At 41.3% G+C, this 14,595-nt stretch overlaps 1 protein-coding gene across 2 annotated transcripts in view; it reads left to right on the plus strand.

The window, feature by feature from the left end:
- cul4b (cullin 4B) overlaps positions 1 to 14,595 on the plus strand; it is a 101,256-nt gene that overhangs the window by 21,273 nt on the left and 65,388 nt on the right. For both annotated transcript variants that reach the window (XM_038775980.1, XM_038775978.1), the window contains exons 2-5: positions 1,057 to 1,172; positions 6,310 to 6,413; positions 10,065 to 10,134; positions 12,466 to 12,539. In XM_038775980.1, coding sequence (XP_038631908.1) covers positions 1,057 to 1,172; positions 6,310 to 6,413; positions 10,065 to 10,134; positions 12,466 to 12,539 — 364 coding nt within the window. The remainder of the gene's footprint in view (positions 1 to 1,056; positions 1,173 to 6,309; positions 6,414 to 10,064; positions 10,135 to 12,465; positions 12,540 to 14,595) is intronic.

Consider the following 14,595-nt stretch of genomic DNA (forward strand, 5'->3'; position numbering starts at 1 on the left):
TATATTTTTACCCCTCAGCCACCCTTTTCCCTCTCGTGAGTGTGGGGGGTTGGGAATCAGATAGTAGATAGCCTCTTGTCTTTTTTTTGTCATAATTACTTTTTAAAATTTAGAATACCCAATTAGTTTTTTCCAATGAAGGGGCAATTTAGCGTGGCCAATCCACCTACCCTGCACATCTGTGTTGTGGGGGCAAAACCCATGCAAACACGAGGAGAACGTGCAAACTCCACACGGACAGTGACTAAGAGCCGAGATCGAACCTGGGACCATGGCGCCGTGAGACAGCAGTGTTAACCACTGCGCCACCGTGCTGCCCTGTCTACTATAATTACTGCTAATAAAAGGTGTTTACATTTTTCACAAACCCAATGACTGTGGTCAATTTACCTCAACCAAAGTCACGGGTATTAATAAATCTAATTTTGCCTGTGTTGTGAATCTGCGCCAAGTGGGGCTAGAATTGACCGTGCACAAGTCCAGGGTGTAGTAACATTATCTGAGAAAAGTAAATTCTATGATTCTAAGATATAAAGAAGATATAGAGCGAGTGCAACGAACATTCACCAGGCTGATTTTCGGGATGGCCGGATTGTCGTAATTTGGTCGAATGTATCTGTAGTTCAGAAGAATGAAGAGTGGATCTAATTGAAATATGTAGAATTCTGATAGGGATGCAGTGATAATGTTTCCTCTGACTGGGGAGATCTAGAACAAATGGTCACAATCTCGGGGTGCAGTGTAGGCCATTTAGGACTGAGATAAGAGAAATCTTATCACTTGGTGGTGAACCTATGGAATTGTCTACCACAGAAGGCTATGAAGGCCGAGTCACTGAATATATTTTAAAGGAAACAAATAGTTCTTGACTCTAAAGACATCAAGGGGTATGGAGAGAAAACGGCAGTATGGATTGAGTTGGAGGATCTGCTAAGATCGTATTGAATGGTGGAACAGGCCCGAAAAGGCCAAATGACCACCTCCAATTTTCTATGTTAAGTTTTCTGACTCTGTATTCCAATGAACTCTAATACAGTGCAGCATTTTCAATTGCAGATAAACCTAAATTACCTGATAATTACACCAATGAAACTTGGCAAAAACTGAAAGAAGCCGTAGAAGCAATTCAGAAGAGCATCTCAATCAAATACAATTTGGAGGAACTTTATCAGGTAATAGAACAGAGCATGGTTTTGTTTTATATGTAGTGGCGTAAGATTATTTTGAAAACAGAGGCACCGACAATGATTTGTATGCTTCTTAGTTTGCTACGTTTGCTGCCAACTTTACATGTATTATTACCCATCTCCCGAGAGGAAACAAAACATTTTCCCCTCTCCTTTGAAGGTGCTGAGTATTGGTAAAGTACATTTCCATCATTGTCAATAGCTCTTCAGGGTCAAATTGAAGCCTATAATTTAGTGAATTTAGCAGAAAATCTCCTGATCACTCGTGAAAAGTATGCGTGAAAGCAGAAAAGAACTCCGAAATTATGCACTTGCCAGTCAGAACAGCCTGCTAATCTGTGCTGTCTTGGCCTGTGTAAGAAAAATAGATTCTAATCCACTGAGATTAGAAGTTTACAATTTACAGGTGTTTTATATGTAATTATATTAAACTACCAGCACGGAGAAATAAGCTACAGGCTGATTTTATTGGCCTGTAAATTGGTGTTTACATCCCCTCATCCTCGCCCTGTGAGGTGTGTTCTATATACCACCTTCAGCTGTATTAGCCTCGTGCATGAGGGGGAGGCATTCACTCTCCTGTAGCACCTTCACACCAGAACCCCTCCTCCATATCCTCGCCCAACTCTTCCTCCCACTTTGCTTAGATCCCTTCCAGTGGTGCCTTCTTCTCTTCCAAAATAGCACCGTAAACCGCTGATACTACCCCCTTCTGCAGTCCCCTGTCGTCAGCACCTCCTTAGTACCCTAATTCCTTTCTCCTCCCATCTCCCAAAATTTCCATCCCACTTCCCTGGCTCAAATCTATGGTTCCACCCAATCGACATTTCCCTTGACCCTGCCCCCAACCCAAAGTGCTGGCGAAGCTGCCTCCAAATTCTCAACGAAGCTATTACTATCTGACTCCCTTAGTAACTCCCCGGGGCTGTCGGGAGTGGTGCTGTTGCTAGCGCCTTGAATCCAGACCCCCTACACAAACTCTTCTTCATTCTGACCCATTGGAATCAACCCCTCTGACTCCGCTCCGTACCTTCTCCACATTCTCCACCCAGTAATTGTGCATCAGGTTCGGAAGACTTAAACCCCCTGCCTGCCTTCCTCTCTGTAGTAGCACCTGTCTAATTCTGGCCACCTTCCCTCCCCATATGAACACGGTAATCACCCCTTCAAACTCTAAAAATTGCCTTTGGCAGGCAAATCGGCAAGCATTGGAAAATAAACAGGAATCGTGGCATCACATTCATTTTAAACGCCTGTACCCAACCAGCCAGTGACAGAGGGCGACCCTCCCACTTTGCAGTGTATGAAAACATGAGTGCACCAGCAAACGGGGTCACACTAGGAGAAACGATAAAAAGACAGAAGTAAAGGCTGAAGCAGCAGTGTTCGTAACAAGATGATTAATTGGTAGTGCAAATTGAATTAAATTGGTATGAAAGGATGGCCATTATAGAGGACATTATTGCAAGATGACTTGTGCTGAGAACAGAATATTCAGGGGTACTCAACATTTTGGAATGATAGATGTAAAGGAAAAGAAGATAACATTGCAATGCAAGATAAGAACATGGGAAATAGGACCAGGCGTAGGCAATGGATTAGACAGGGTAGATTCAGAAAGAATGTTCTTGATGGTGGGAGAAACCAGAACTAGGGGTCATAGTTTGAGGATAAGGAGTTAACCTTTTAGAATTGAGGTGAGGAGAAATTTTTTCACCCAGAGTGGCGAATCTGTGGAATTCACTATTACAAAACTTACTTGAGGTGAAAACATTGGGTAATTTCAAGAAGGAATTAGATATAGCAATTGGGGCTAGAGGGATGAAGGGTTATGGGGGAAGGTGCGATCAGGATATTGAACTCGTTCAGTCATGGTCATAATGAATGGCAGAGCAGGCCTGAAGTGCCAAATGGCCTGCTTTATTTTCTATGTATATGGTCTTTCAAACTTGCTCTGCTAGTCTTTTTTTTTTAATTAAAGAAATTTGGAGTACCCAATTATTTTTTTCCATTTAAGGCGCAATTTAGTATAGCCAATTCACCTAACTTGCACATCTTTTTTGGGTTGGAGGGGTGAGACCCACGCAGACACTGGGAGAATGTGCAAACGCCACATGAACAGTAACCCGGGGCTGGGATGGAACCTGGTTCCTCAGTGCAGTGAGGCAGCAGTGCTTGCCACTGAGCTGCCCTTTGCTCTGCATTCAATGCAATCGTGGCTAATCGGGCTTTGCCTCACCTCCACTTTTCCTTCCAGTTCCTCATAAACTTGGACCTCCGTATAGTTCAAGAACCTGTCTTATTCTTAAACATATTCAATTACTCAGTCTCCATTGCTCTCGGATCGAGAAATCCAAAGATTCATGACACTTGATAGAATTCCTTGTCATCTCTGTCTTAAATGGATGACCACATATATTCTAAAACGTGTATTAAATTGGTCATAAAGGGAAGCACCCTCTCAGCATCAACCCAGTGAAGCTCCATCAAAACCGTGTATATAATAATATATATATATTTTTTTTAATTTTAAAAATAAATTTACAGTACCCAATTGGTTTTTGCAATTTATGGTGGCCAAACCACCTATCCAACAAATCTTTGGGTTGTGGGGGGCGAAGCCCACGCAAACACGGGGAGAATGCAAACGCCACAGTTTCTTGGGATCGAACATGGAACCTTGGTGCCATGAGGCTGCAATGCTAACCACTTCGCCACCGTGCTGCCCCAAACCCGTATATATTTTAATAAGATCCTCTCTCATTCTTCGAAACTCAAGTCATTATGGGCCTAACCTGCTTAACCTTAAGATAACTGTTTAATTCCAGGATTCAAACTAGTGAACTTTCTCTGGACTGAACAATGCAAGTATATCTCTCCTTAAATAAGGAAATCAGAATTTTATGTAGTACATCAGGTGTGGTCTTAGCAACGCTTTGTACAGTTGTGCAAGACTTTCTTTCTTTCATTCCCCCTTGCAATTAAGACCATTATCCCATTTGCCTTCCTAATTACTGGTTGTCCTTGCATGCTAATATTTTGTAATTCATGGACAAGGACAGCCTGATCCGACTGTTCTGTAGTATTGTGCAATTCTTCCTACCAAAGTGGATCTTCTCACATCTTCACATATTCTACTCCATCTGCCAAACTGGTGCTCACTCACTAAACCAATCTATATCCCATTGTAGCCTCTGTGGCTCTCCCACCTGCCTTTGTATTGTCAGCAAATTTGGCTACAATTTACCCATTCATCAAAGTCATTGTTAGGATACCGGACAAGACCCCAATTTTTGTGAGGATCCCGATCAAGAAATCGGAACATTTTGCAATTTGTAAAACTGCGGAAAAGATATTTCATCCCGGGAGTGATAACACTGACCGGTAGGTGTCTTTTATGTTAAAGCAAGCACAAAATTAACCACATTAACACGGAATCCCTACAGTGCAAAGGAAGACCATTAGGCCCATCAAGTCTGCACCGACCCTCTGAAAGAGCACCCCTATCTAGGTGCACATCCCCATCCTAGCCCTGTAACCCAATAACCCCACCCAACATTTTGGACACTAAGGGGCAGATTTATCATGGCCAATCCACCTAACCTGCACATCTTTGGACTGTGGGAGGAAACCGGTTCACCCGGAGGAAATCCACGCAAACACAGGGAAAATGTACAAACTCCACATATGCAGTCACCCAAGGCTGGACTTGAACCAGGGTCCCTGGCACTGGGAGGTAGCAGTGCTTGCCACTTCTCGTGCCACCGTGAAATAAATAACTTTCAATTATCAGTTAAACTGTTCTTAAATAAGCAGAACACTTAAATTTATGCCCTGCACGTCACTACATACATTCCAATCAAGCAATTCAATATAGTTCAAATGCCAGTTAAGTTAACAAATCAAGTTTACTTACTGCTCTGTGTGGAGACCTTTTTGGAGAGACCCTTTCTAGAGCAAGCGGAAGAGACCTCTGTTCAACTCAAAACCCCATGGCAAAACTGGCAAAGCTACAGACTGATCTGGCTCTCCTGTTAATTACATCATTTTTGTATCCCAAACATAAGGCATCCTAATTTGGGGGAAACAGTGGATGAAACATCGAGGATGGGAATCGCAGGCATCCTCCCACTAAGATGTACCATGGCCTACTAAGCTAGGACTAAGTTCAATTATCTACACACCAGGCAACCTCCAAAATCAAAACAATGTCCCATTAGCCATCACTCTGTATCTATGTAAATGGTTAAAAGCAATGGTTACCTGTTACCACTCATTAATCACAGCCTTAGCAGACATACTGCCTGTATATATTTGAACCCAGGGTTTTTTTTTTAAATTTAGATTAGCCAATTATTTTTTCCAATTAAGGGGCAATTTAGTGTGGCCAATCCACCTACTCTGCACATTTTTGGGTTGTGGGGGCGAAACCCACGCAGACACGGGGAGAATGTGCAAACTCCACACGAACAGTGACCCAGAGCCGGGATCGAACCTGGGACCTCAGCGCCGTGAGGCGGTTGTGCTAACCACTAGGCCACCGTGCTGCCCTTAACCCAGGGTTTTTAATAATAATCGTATAACAAAATATCATGTACAACAGTTTTTGACATTCATCACATCATTAATATATGTTGCAAATACTTGAGGCTCCAGTACTAATCACTGTGGCACCCACTAGTTAACAGTTTTCCATATTAGAAATAACCCATTTATTTCCTGTCAGTTAACCAATTCTCTATTCATATGAATGTATTCAAGATTGAGGTAGACATTTCCTTGAACGCCTGGAGAGTCAAAGGTTATGGGGAACAGGCAGCAAAATGGAGTAATGTCAAGGTCTGATCAGCCATCTTATTGAATGATGGGCTACTCTTATTATCTAAGTTAGATTCTTAGCTAAATAGTCAAGTAGTCTGCTGATGCCTGCAAAGTGGTCTGGTTGGGAACCTATTTTAGGGCTTGCTTCTTGTTTGCACTTTTGGGAGAGCACAAAGGATGAAAATTCACCGCGCCCAAAATTTATGCAGCTGCAAGGAATGTATTCTTTTGGCTAGCACAATTGACTGTTAGTTACTGTTCACATTTTCCTTGTGTGACATTTACTTTTTTTCTGTTTTAGGCTGTTGAGAACCTCTGTTCTTATAAAGTATCGGCAAATTTATACAAACAGCTGAGACAAGTCTGTGAGGATCATATCAAAGCTCAAATTCACCAGTTCAGAGAATATCCTTTAATTTATCTAATCAGTAAAGTTTTTGGATAAAGCCATATTTGCTATACAAATCAAATTCACCGAGTTCCATATATAATAAATAGAACAAGTGTAATAAACTTATCTTTTGTCTTCGGTGTGAGGGAGAAAGGCTATTGTGAGAAAAACTCAGTTTCTAGGTATGGTGTCCTAACTGGTTAAGTGATAACTAGTATTTTTTATTTGTATGGCTGGGGAAGGGGGTTACAATTTGATTAAGGTTAACAGTCCGTTCAACGGCTTCAGCTGATGCAATGATACCAATTTGTCAGCATTTGTGAAGAACTGTGACTTTGTTTCCCCTCGTCAATCCAAATTTCTCCTCCAGCTCCCTCAAGCTAGGAAAGCTCCCCTCTATAAAAATTTCCCCATCCTCTCAATCCCTGCTCTCTGCCAGCTCCGGAGTCCCCATCCATCCTTTCCGGGGCAAACCGGTGATTATTACAGATTGGAGATCAGACTGATGCTCCCTCTGCTCCCACATGCCTCCTCCACTGCCCCCAGACTCTCGGGGCCGCCACCATCACGGGGCTGGTGGAGTACCATGCCGGTGGGAACGGCAGAGGCGCCGTTATCAACACCCCTAAGCTGGAGCCCTTCCATGAAGCCGCCTCCATACACTCCCATGCCGACCCTCCCCCCACCACCCACTTCCTGATCATGGCTATATTCGCCGCCCAGTAATAGTTACAGAAGTTTGGCAGCGCCAGCCCACCCTCTCCCCGGCTCCGCTCAAGCATCCCCCTCCTTACTCTTGGGGTCTTGCCGCCCATACAAAGCCAGTGATCACTTTGTTGACCCGTTTAAAAAAGGACCACGGAATAAAGATGGGGAGACACGCGAACACAAACAGGAATCTCGGAAGGGCCGTCATCTTCACCGTCTGCACCTCCCGGCTAGTGACAGCGGGAGCGTGTCCCACCTACGAAAATCACCCTTAATTTGGTCCACTAGTTGGGCCAGATTTAGCTTGTGCAGCCGCACCCATTCCCATGTCATTTCATTTCAGTGTTAATGTCAGCCTACTTGTGACACTAATAAAGATTAGATTATTATTATCTTGTATGTTAGTGAGAGCATAGCAATGGACGCGTAGCTGTACACTGTTAAATGGCTTCCCTGACTTGGCAATGGCAACTGTCTTGAATTGGCGCAGAGTAACTCCATGTTCATCTATCTCTATTCTCGCCCTCTAGTGCTCCATATGCCCCATTCTAAACAGCCTTTTCTCTCTTTCTGACCTTCCTTAATTTTATCTTGCTGACTCAACATTTTTTCTGAAATTTAGAGTACTCAAATCATTTTTTCCAATTAAGGGGCAATTTAGCTTGGCCAATCCACCTAACCTGCACATGTTTGGGTTGTGGGGGTGAAACCCATGCAAACACGGGGAGGATTTGAAAACTCCACCTGGCACCTTGGCGCTGGGAGGCAGCAGTGCTAGCCACTGTGGTGCCCTCGACTCAGCATTTTTTGGACATGGGTGTAGAGACCTACCATGTGGATCTCGTGAAGTCTCGCAACACTAAAACTCTGAGTTAAACGTCTCGGATGCAAATAAGAATCTTTTATTGCCTACACTTGATTACAATTGAGAGAAACTTAAATCTATTCTCAATAAAGCCCTGCGGGCAAAGGACTTAAAGAGAAGTAATTTATAAAACAATTTAACTTTCAAAATAATACAGAAATGGTTTCTTGCTTACGGCAAAACAGCTTGCATGAACTTCAAGAGTTAGAGTGGAAAAGTAAAAATATGAAAATAGAGATAGCGAATAGTTAGATCAAAATATAGAGTAATCCCGGAATAGAAATGGCTGTGCGGACCCCCCCCCCCACCAGGGGCTGGTTTAGCTCATTGAGCTAAATAGCTGGCTTTTAAAGCAGACCAAGCAGGCCAGCAGCACGGTTCGATTCCCGTACCAGCCTCCCTGGACAGGCGCCGGAATGTGGCGACTAGGGGCTTTTCACAGTAACTTCATTGAAGCCTACTCGTGACAATAAGCGATTTTCAATTTTTTCATGTTTAAAGAGAATTTTTATCAGTCTGAAGCCATCTGTCTACACCTCTGAGTTGTCCTAATTGGTTTGGGTGAGAATCAAATACATTTGATTTGTTGGTTAACTGTCAATCCTTAATGTGCAACAAAAGTTCTGAATGTTCATGTTTGAATATTTGTGTACGCTGTGGAATGCGATTTTGTGCTGTTATCAAGACTGGTTTTCTGCTGGCTTTACTTTATCCATATTCTGAACAATGGTGTCTTCAATATTGCTATGGTGCTTATTTCGACCTTGACTATTGGTACAGTTCATTTCTTAATATGAAACTAACTTTGAAATCTGTTAATTTGAACAATAGTTTGTTCATATTGTCAGCAGAAATGTTGTTTTTAACTCCAATTAGTTTGTGGACGTGTCAGGCTTTTGTGCTTCTGTTTAAGTACTGCATTTTGTCATGACCAAAGGTTATGAGTACTTATTTTAAAATGGGTATTAAAACTGGGCTTTAATACTTACATTAAAATAGCCTTTTTACCTATCTGAAAATAGTTGATTACGTTCAATCGGGCTATGCTTTTCTTCCAGATTTGTTCTTGTAACTTGGAGAGTGACATTGTTTCCGAAAAGCCACATGGTTGAGAAAAACACATGGAAAATTCTGTAAACTATAGTTTGTTCAACAAATCACATTGTTGAAAAACGGTTTACTTTCAAAGCAGTGTATACTGTCATTGATTTTCTTCCTCAGCCGTGGGTTGCTGAGGGGAAATCTAGTTGGAGCTCAGCCAAGGTTCGAATTCTCCTTGCCATCAAAACATTTGCATACGGTGTCAATGTGTAGTACCACATGCCACTTTTTTGAAGAGCAGGCTTTTTTGAAGAGCAGGATCTCTTGATCCTGGCCAACATTCATGCTTCAGCCATTACCACTAACGGATTATCCGGTTGTTCATCTAATTTTCTGTTGGATGTCCGTGCTATTTGTAAATCATTGTGCCTGTAAAACAGCATTGTCTACATCTCGGAAGGAATTTATTGGCTGTGCAGCATTTGACAACATCCTGGGTTTATTCCATATTAGTCAGCACTTTTATTTAAACTTCGTGTATATACATGTTTTTGCATACTGTTGAACCCTACTACTAAATTACAAGTGCAGCAGCAATATATCTTCAGAATGTTTCCACAGACTTTAAATTGATTCTGCCAATTTCTGAAACGTTCAATTTACTGAGTGTTTTGTACACATGGGGTCTTATCTATTCTCCCTCTGCACAGACCCCCATGTGCACACATTTTGATTCCGAAATTTGTATATATGATTGATTTAGTGATATGGATAGAGATTCGACAACAGGAAAAATGGTGGTTCGTCCTAGATGCACCTTAAGAACACTCTGTAAAGACCAGAGCTCACCAAACTTCCTTCATTGATTAAGCTGTGTGGGGACTTAAGTGGAAGGTAAAAATGTTAAGTGGGGCTAACAAATGTAGATAAATTATTTTAATGAGTTTTAAAACATTTCCTTGGTGTAGAATGTATGCGAAAGAAATTTGCTTTCCTTGATGCATTGCAGAACTAACTTTGCACTTTCAGTTTTCTTTAACCGTTTCTTTACAGATTCCTTAGATAGTGTCCTGTTTCTAAAGAAAATAGATAAATGCTGGCAGGACCATTGCAGACAAATGGTAAGTATGGTCACAATTAAATTGAGGTACATATTTCAGTAAAAAATAGTATGCAAGAATATGTATGGAAGAACTGTTTGTTTTCAAAAATGTATTTTATGTATTGTGTAGAAATTCACCTGGAAGCAGTAATGATTCTGCTCGTTTTTCAATTTTTGTCATATTTCACTTCTGATATGAAGGTAATTAGTTCTTGAATCCCTTGGCTGAAGACTGGTATCTTTCTAGTTTTCTAAGACAGCAGTCATGGTTCTAAAGCTTAAATTGAGCCATTGGGAAATGAATAGTTGTGGGCATTTTTCAATCAGTTTCTGATTGTTACTGTGCACTTCAACACTAAATAGAAAGGCAGATTAATTTGAAAATCAGTAGGGACAATGAACATTTCTTATTGCAGTTCGGGAGAGGAATCGGGCATGGCAGAGCATTTTTAGGGATCCCCCGCTGCTACCCAATGTTATACCATATGTGGCTGATCTGAAAATCAATCTGAAAAGGTAGGACTATGTTCCATTCCCCAATGCCGAGTTTAATATACAGTTGCTTGACGGGCAGTTTCCAGCATTTGGACAGCAGATTTGAGGCCACTGAAGATAGCTGCTGAACCAAGTGACAGGTTAGATCTGGGGACTACAACTTGGGCACAAGATACTTGGAGGTTTGGTCTTAACCAGCTTCTTACATTTTTTTTGTTCTGCTGGGTAGTGCTAAATCTCTGCCCTTCCTTAGACCAGCGTTGATAAATATTTCTTGCAAAACCCATCGCACTTTTGATCTCCAGCACCCAACCACCTTGATGCCAGTCACATGATCCACAGTATTATAACTTGATCACGACATTTTAAAAATTGCCGTCATCGCTGCTCTCATTGTAAATCTACAATAGTCTTTCATATATTGAAACCAAAATTTGCAGCAGTTTGATACTTTCAAATTTAAGCCGTTTCTTTTGGCTGCTACAAACGTCTGTGTGTATCCAGCCAAAGTCTCCACCAGGCTTGACCTCGTGGTTGCAGAATTGACCTCAAATTCGTGTCCTAACATTACATTCAATCTGTCAGCATTAACACCTTTTTCTACTTCTGATATAACATCTCTCTTCCTGCCCTTTTTCTGCAGTTGAAATTCTAATGCTTGTATTTTAAACCTTGTGACTGGCTCCTCCAGCGGTCTCATGGCTGACTTGTCTATCTATAGCACTTGTAATATTCAAAGTCATCCAGTATGCCATAAGGGCAGTACGGTAGCATAGTGGTTAGCACAATTGCTTCACAGCTCCAGGGCCCCAGGTTCGATTCCCGGCTGGGTTACTGTCTGTGTGGAGTCTGCACGTTCTCCCCGTGTGTGCGTGGGTTTCCTCCGGGTGCTCCGGTTTCCTCCCACAGTCCAAAGATGTGCGGGTTAGGTGGATTGGTCATGCTAAATTGCCCTTAGTGTCCTAAAAGGTTAAGTGGGGGTTGCTGGGTTATGGGGATAGGGTAGATACGTGGGCTTCAGTAGGGCGATCTTTGTAAGGGCTGGTGCAGACTCAATGGGCCAAATGGCCTCCTTCTGCACTGTAAATTCTAATTCTATGAAACTTCGACTTATAAACTCAACATCCAACTTTTCAATCATCCCAGGCCTTCCCAAACTCCCATGCTTCACACAGCATTTTCAAATTTTATGGCTTTGAGCCTTCATGGTTTTAACCGATCATGTGTCAAAACCAGCCATGTTTTCTTTGCCATTGGTAGTGCTCCTTCAGCCACTTTGTTTCCCTCTGTAACTCTCCTGCTGCCCTGACTTCAAAAAACTCCTTAATATTGACCCCTTCAGTGCAGCTTTTGTGCATTTTCATTCTTGATCCCTCCAGCTTAATGTCAGCTATCTTGGGATACCCAAAAAATGTGTTTTATGGAAAATAATTGTTTATCTAATATGTACTTTACACCGGAAAGTACCTTTTTTATTACTTCGGCTAAATGGCCAGTCCTCAGATGGCGAGCATCAGCACTGGGTCTCAACTGCCCTCAGTCAATTTCTGCTTTCCACAATTGGTCACGGTAGACATCAGATGTCTGAATCATGACTGACTGCTTTCCCTTGATGGATTCAACCTGAGAACTTGTTTTATGTACACTTTGTGCATCCCCAGGGGCAGCACCTTTTGCTGCTAGATCATTGGAGCAACTCCAGATGTATAATTTTAAAGAAACTAGCCCTCAGTTGTGGCACAGTGAACAGTTTCCTCCGTTTACTGCATATAGATTACTGAAGATGTGATTTTATCCAAATATTTTGCAATGATTTTAAAATGTTCATTTATTTACTAGTTTATTTATCTTCTAGATCATGATTAGGAGTATCTTCTTGTTTCTGGACAGAACTTATGTTCTCCAAAATTCAATGCTTCCATCTATTTGGTAAGTTGATAGAATTGATGGTCTTCACAAGGAAACTAATGAGGTTAACTAGGGCAGCAGCAACGGCCCTTCAGCTGATCTTGCAACTTCAAAATTAGGGAAGAGACAGTGAGCTAGGCTTCAAGCTCCTGATCAATATGCAGTTGAAATTGCATTGATGTGCATACAGTTGAGGGCAGGTTTAACTAATCACTTAGATATAATCTAAGTGCATTTGAGATACACTCTGGATTTGACTGCCTAATGGTAGGATAAGGTACTGGAATGCTGACTACACCAACGGAACTGTGTCTAACTAAGGAATCCTTGGTTAGTTTGACTGAGAATCATTTTGCATCAAAATGACATAACCTGGATTGCACAATGAACAGAGCTCCTCCCAGTACCTCAGTTGTATAATATGGGGGTAAAGTATTCAGCTAACATGTCACCTGTTAACAAAAGGGAATCTATTTCAATGAAAGATTTGTTTTCAAGGAAGGGGGTTTAAGTTGAATTTAAAAATCTGTACAATAATGCATCACAAATTGGTGAAGGGAAATATGGAGTCATTCTGTTTTAACTGTAAAAATACACCCCCACCCCACCCCAAACATCTTCCCAACAACACAAGCAAGTCTGAGGAAAGCCATTTCATCCATTTTAACTCCACTGTCTGAAAAACATTTGTGGTAATGAATTAGATATAACTTGGGCAACATGAGTCTATTTGCACTTATTTTTCTTGTAAGTTATGTTGCTCTGTTTGAATTTGTGGTTGAGTTTGAGAAAGGCTATTTTTGGTGAATGATGACACCAATCAGCTTGGAATCTATGCAAATTAATAAACTCAGGGACCAAAATTAATGTTTAAATTCAAAACTCCATGTTCTGCAGCTTATCTCTGTTTTAGTTAATTCCGAGATTTGTGACTGCACTAGCCTAGCTAAAATTTAATTTCATTTTGCTGTGTTAGTTTTTGTTTCAATTCTAATTTTGCTCATTGCCTATGAACTCCAGGTTAACACTCACTGCTATGATCTATTTTGATGTAGACTTAACTAGATTCCTATGTCTCAGTTTTCATTTTAAAGAGTAGTATCCATCTACTTTAAATGTAGCTGTGTTTTATAGAATTATTAATCAGGAGTTTGCAATACACAAGTTTCAAGGCTGGTGGGTCTTGTGCATAGTCCGTTGAAGGAACTAAAGGAAGAAAATACTGCAGAGAATGGAAAGTACTTCAACCTCTTACCATTCCCAGTGATTAGTTGCAGTTGAGACAGGAGAGGGGGGAGAAAATATTTGTAGAAAACTTCTGTTCTATGGAATGCAGCATCTGGAAAGTAAATTGTAATAGATTAACTCTGCTTATGTTGGGTTTGGGCTCTAACAATGAGCTCACTATCCAACTTATCACTATCAGTTGTAACCAAGACAAAAAGTCAAGGTGACTTAGACTAAAGTTTGGCAGATAGAGTTTAATGTGGGGAAAGTGAGGTCATCCACTTTGATTGAAAGGAAAACATTTAAATGGAGAGAGAATGCTGCAGTGCACATGGATCTGGATAGCCTGTACACAGAACAAAGCAGATACAGCAAGTAATTAGGAAGGGAAATGAAATGTTACCCTTTATTTCAAGGGGGATGGGGTATAAAAGTAGGGAAGTCTTGCTGCAACTGGACAAGGCATTGATAAGACCATGCAGAATACTATGTTCATTTGGTCCCTTTATTTAAGGAGGCATATACTTTTATTGGAGACAGTTCAAAGGATGTTCACTAGGTTGATTGCTGGACTGAAGGGGTTGTTTTATGAGAAAGGTTGAGCAGGTTGGGCTACACTTGGAATTTAGAAGACTGAGAGAATCTTATTGAAGCATATTAGATTCTGATGGGGCTTAACAGGATAAATGCTGAGAGGATATTTTTCCTTGTGTGGGAATGTCAAACTAGGGGACATAGGTTCAGAATAAATGATCTCCCATTTAAGACCGAGATGAGGGAGATTTCCTCAATGTGTCGTAAATCTTTTGGAATTTTCCATCCAGAGACCTGTGGAGGTGAGTCATTGAAT

Source organism: Scyliorhinus canicula, chromosome 17, assembly GCF_902713615.1.
Source record: "Scyliorhinus canicula chromosome 17, sScyCan1.1, whole genome shotgun sequence".
NCBI lineage: Eukaryota > Metazoa > Chordata > Chondrichthyes > Carcharhiniformes > Scyliorhinidae > Scyliorhinus > Scyliorhinus canicula.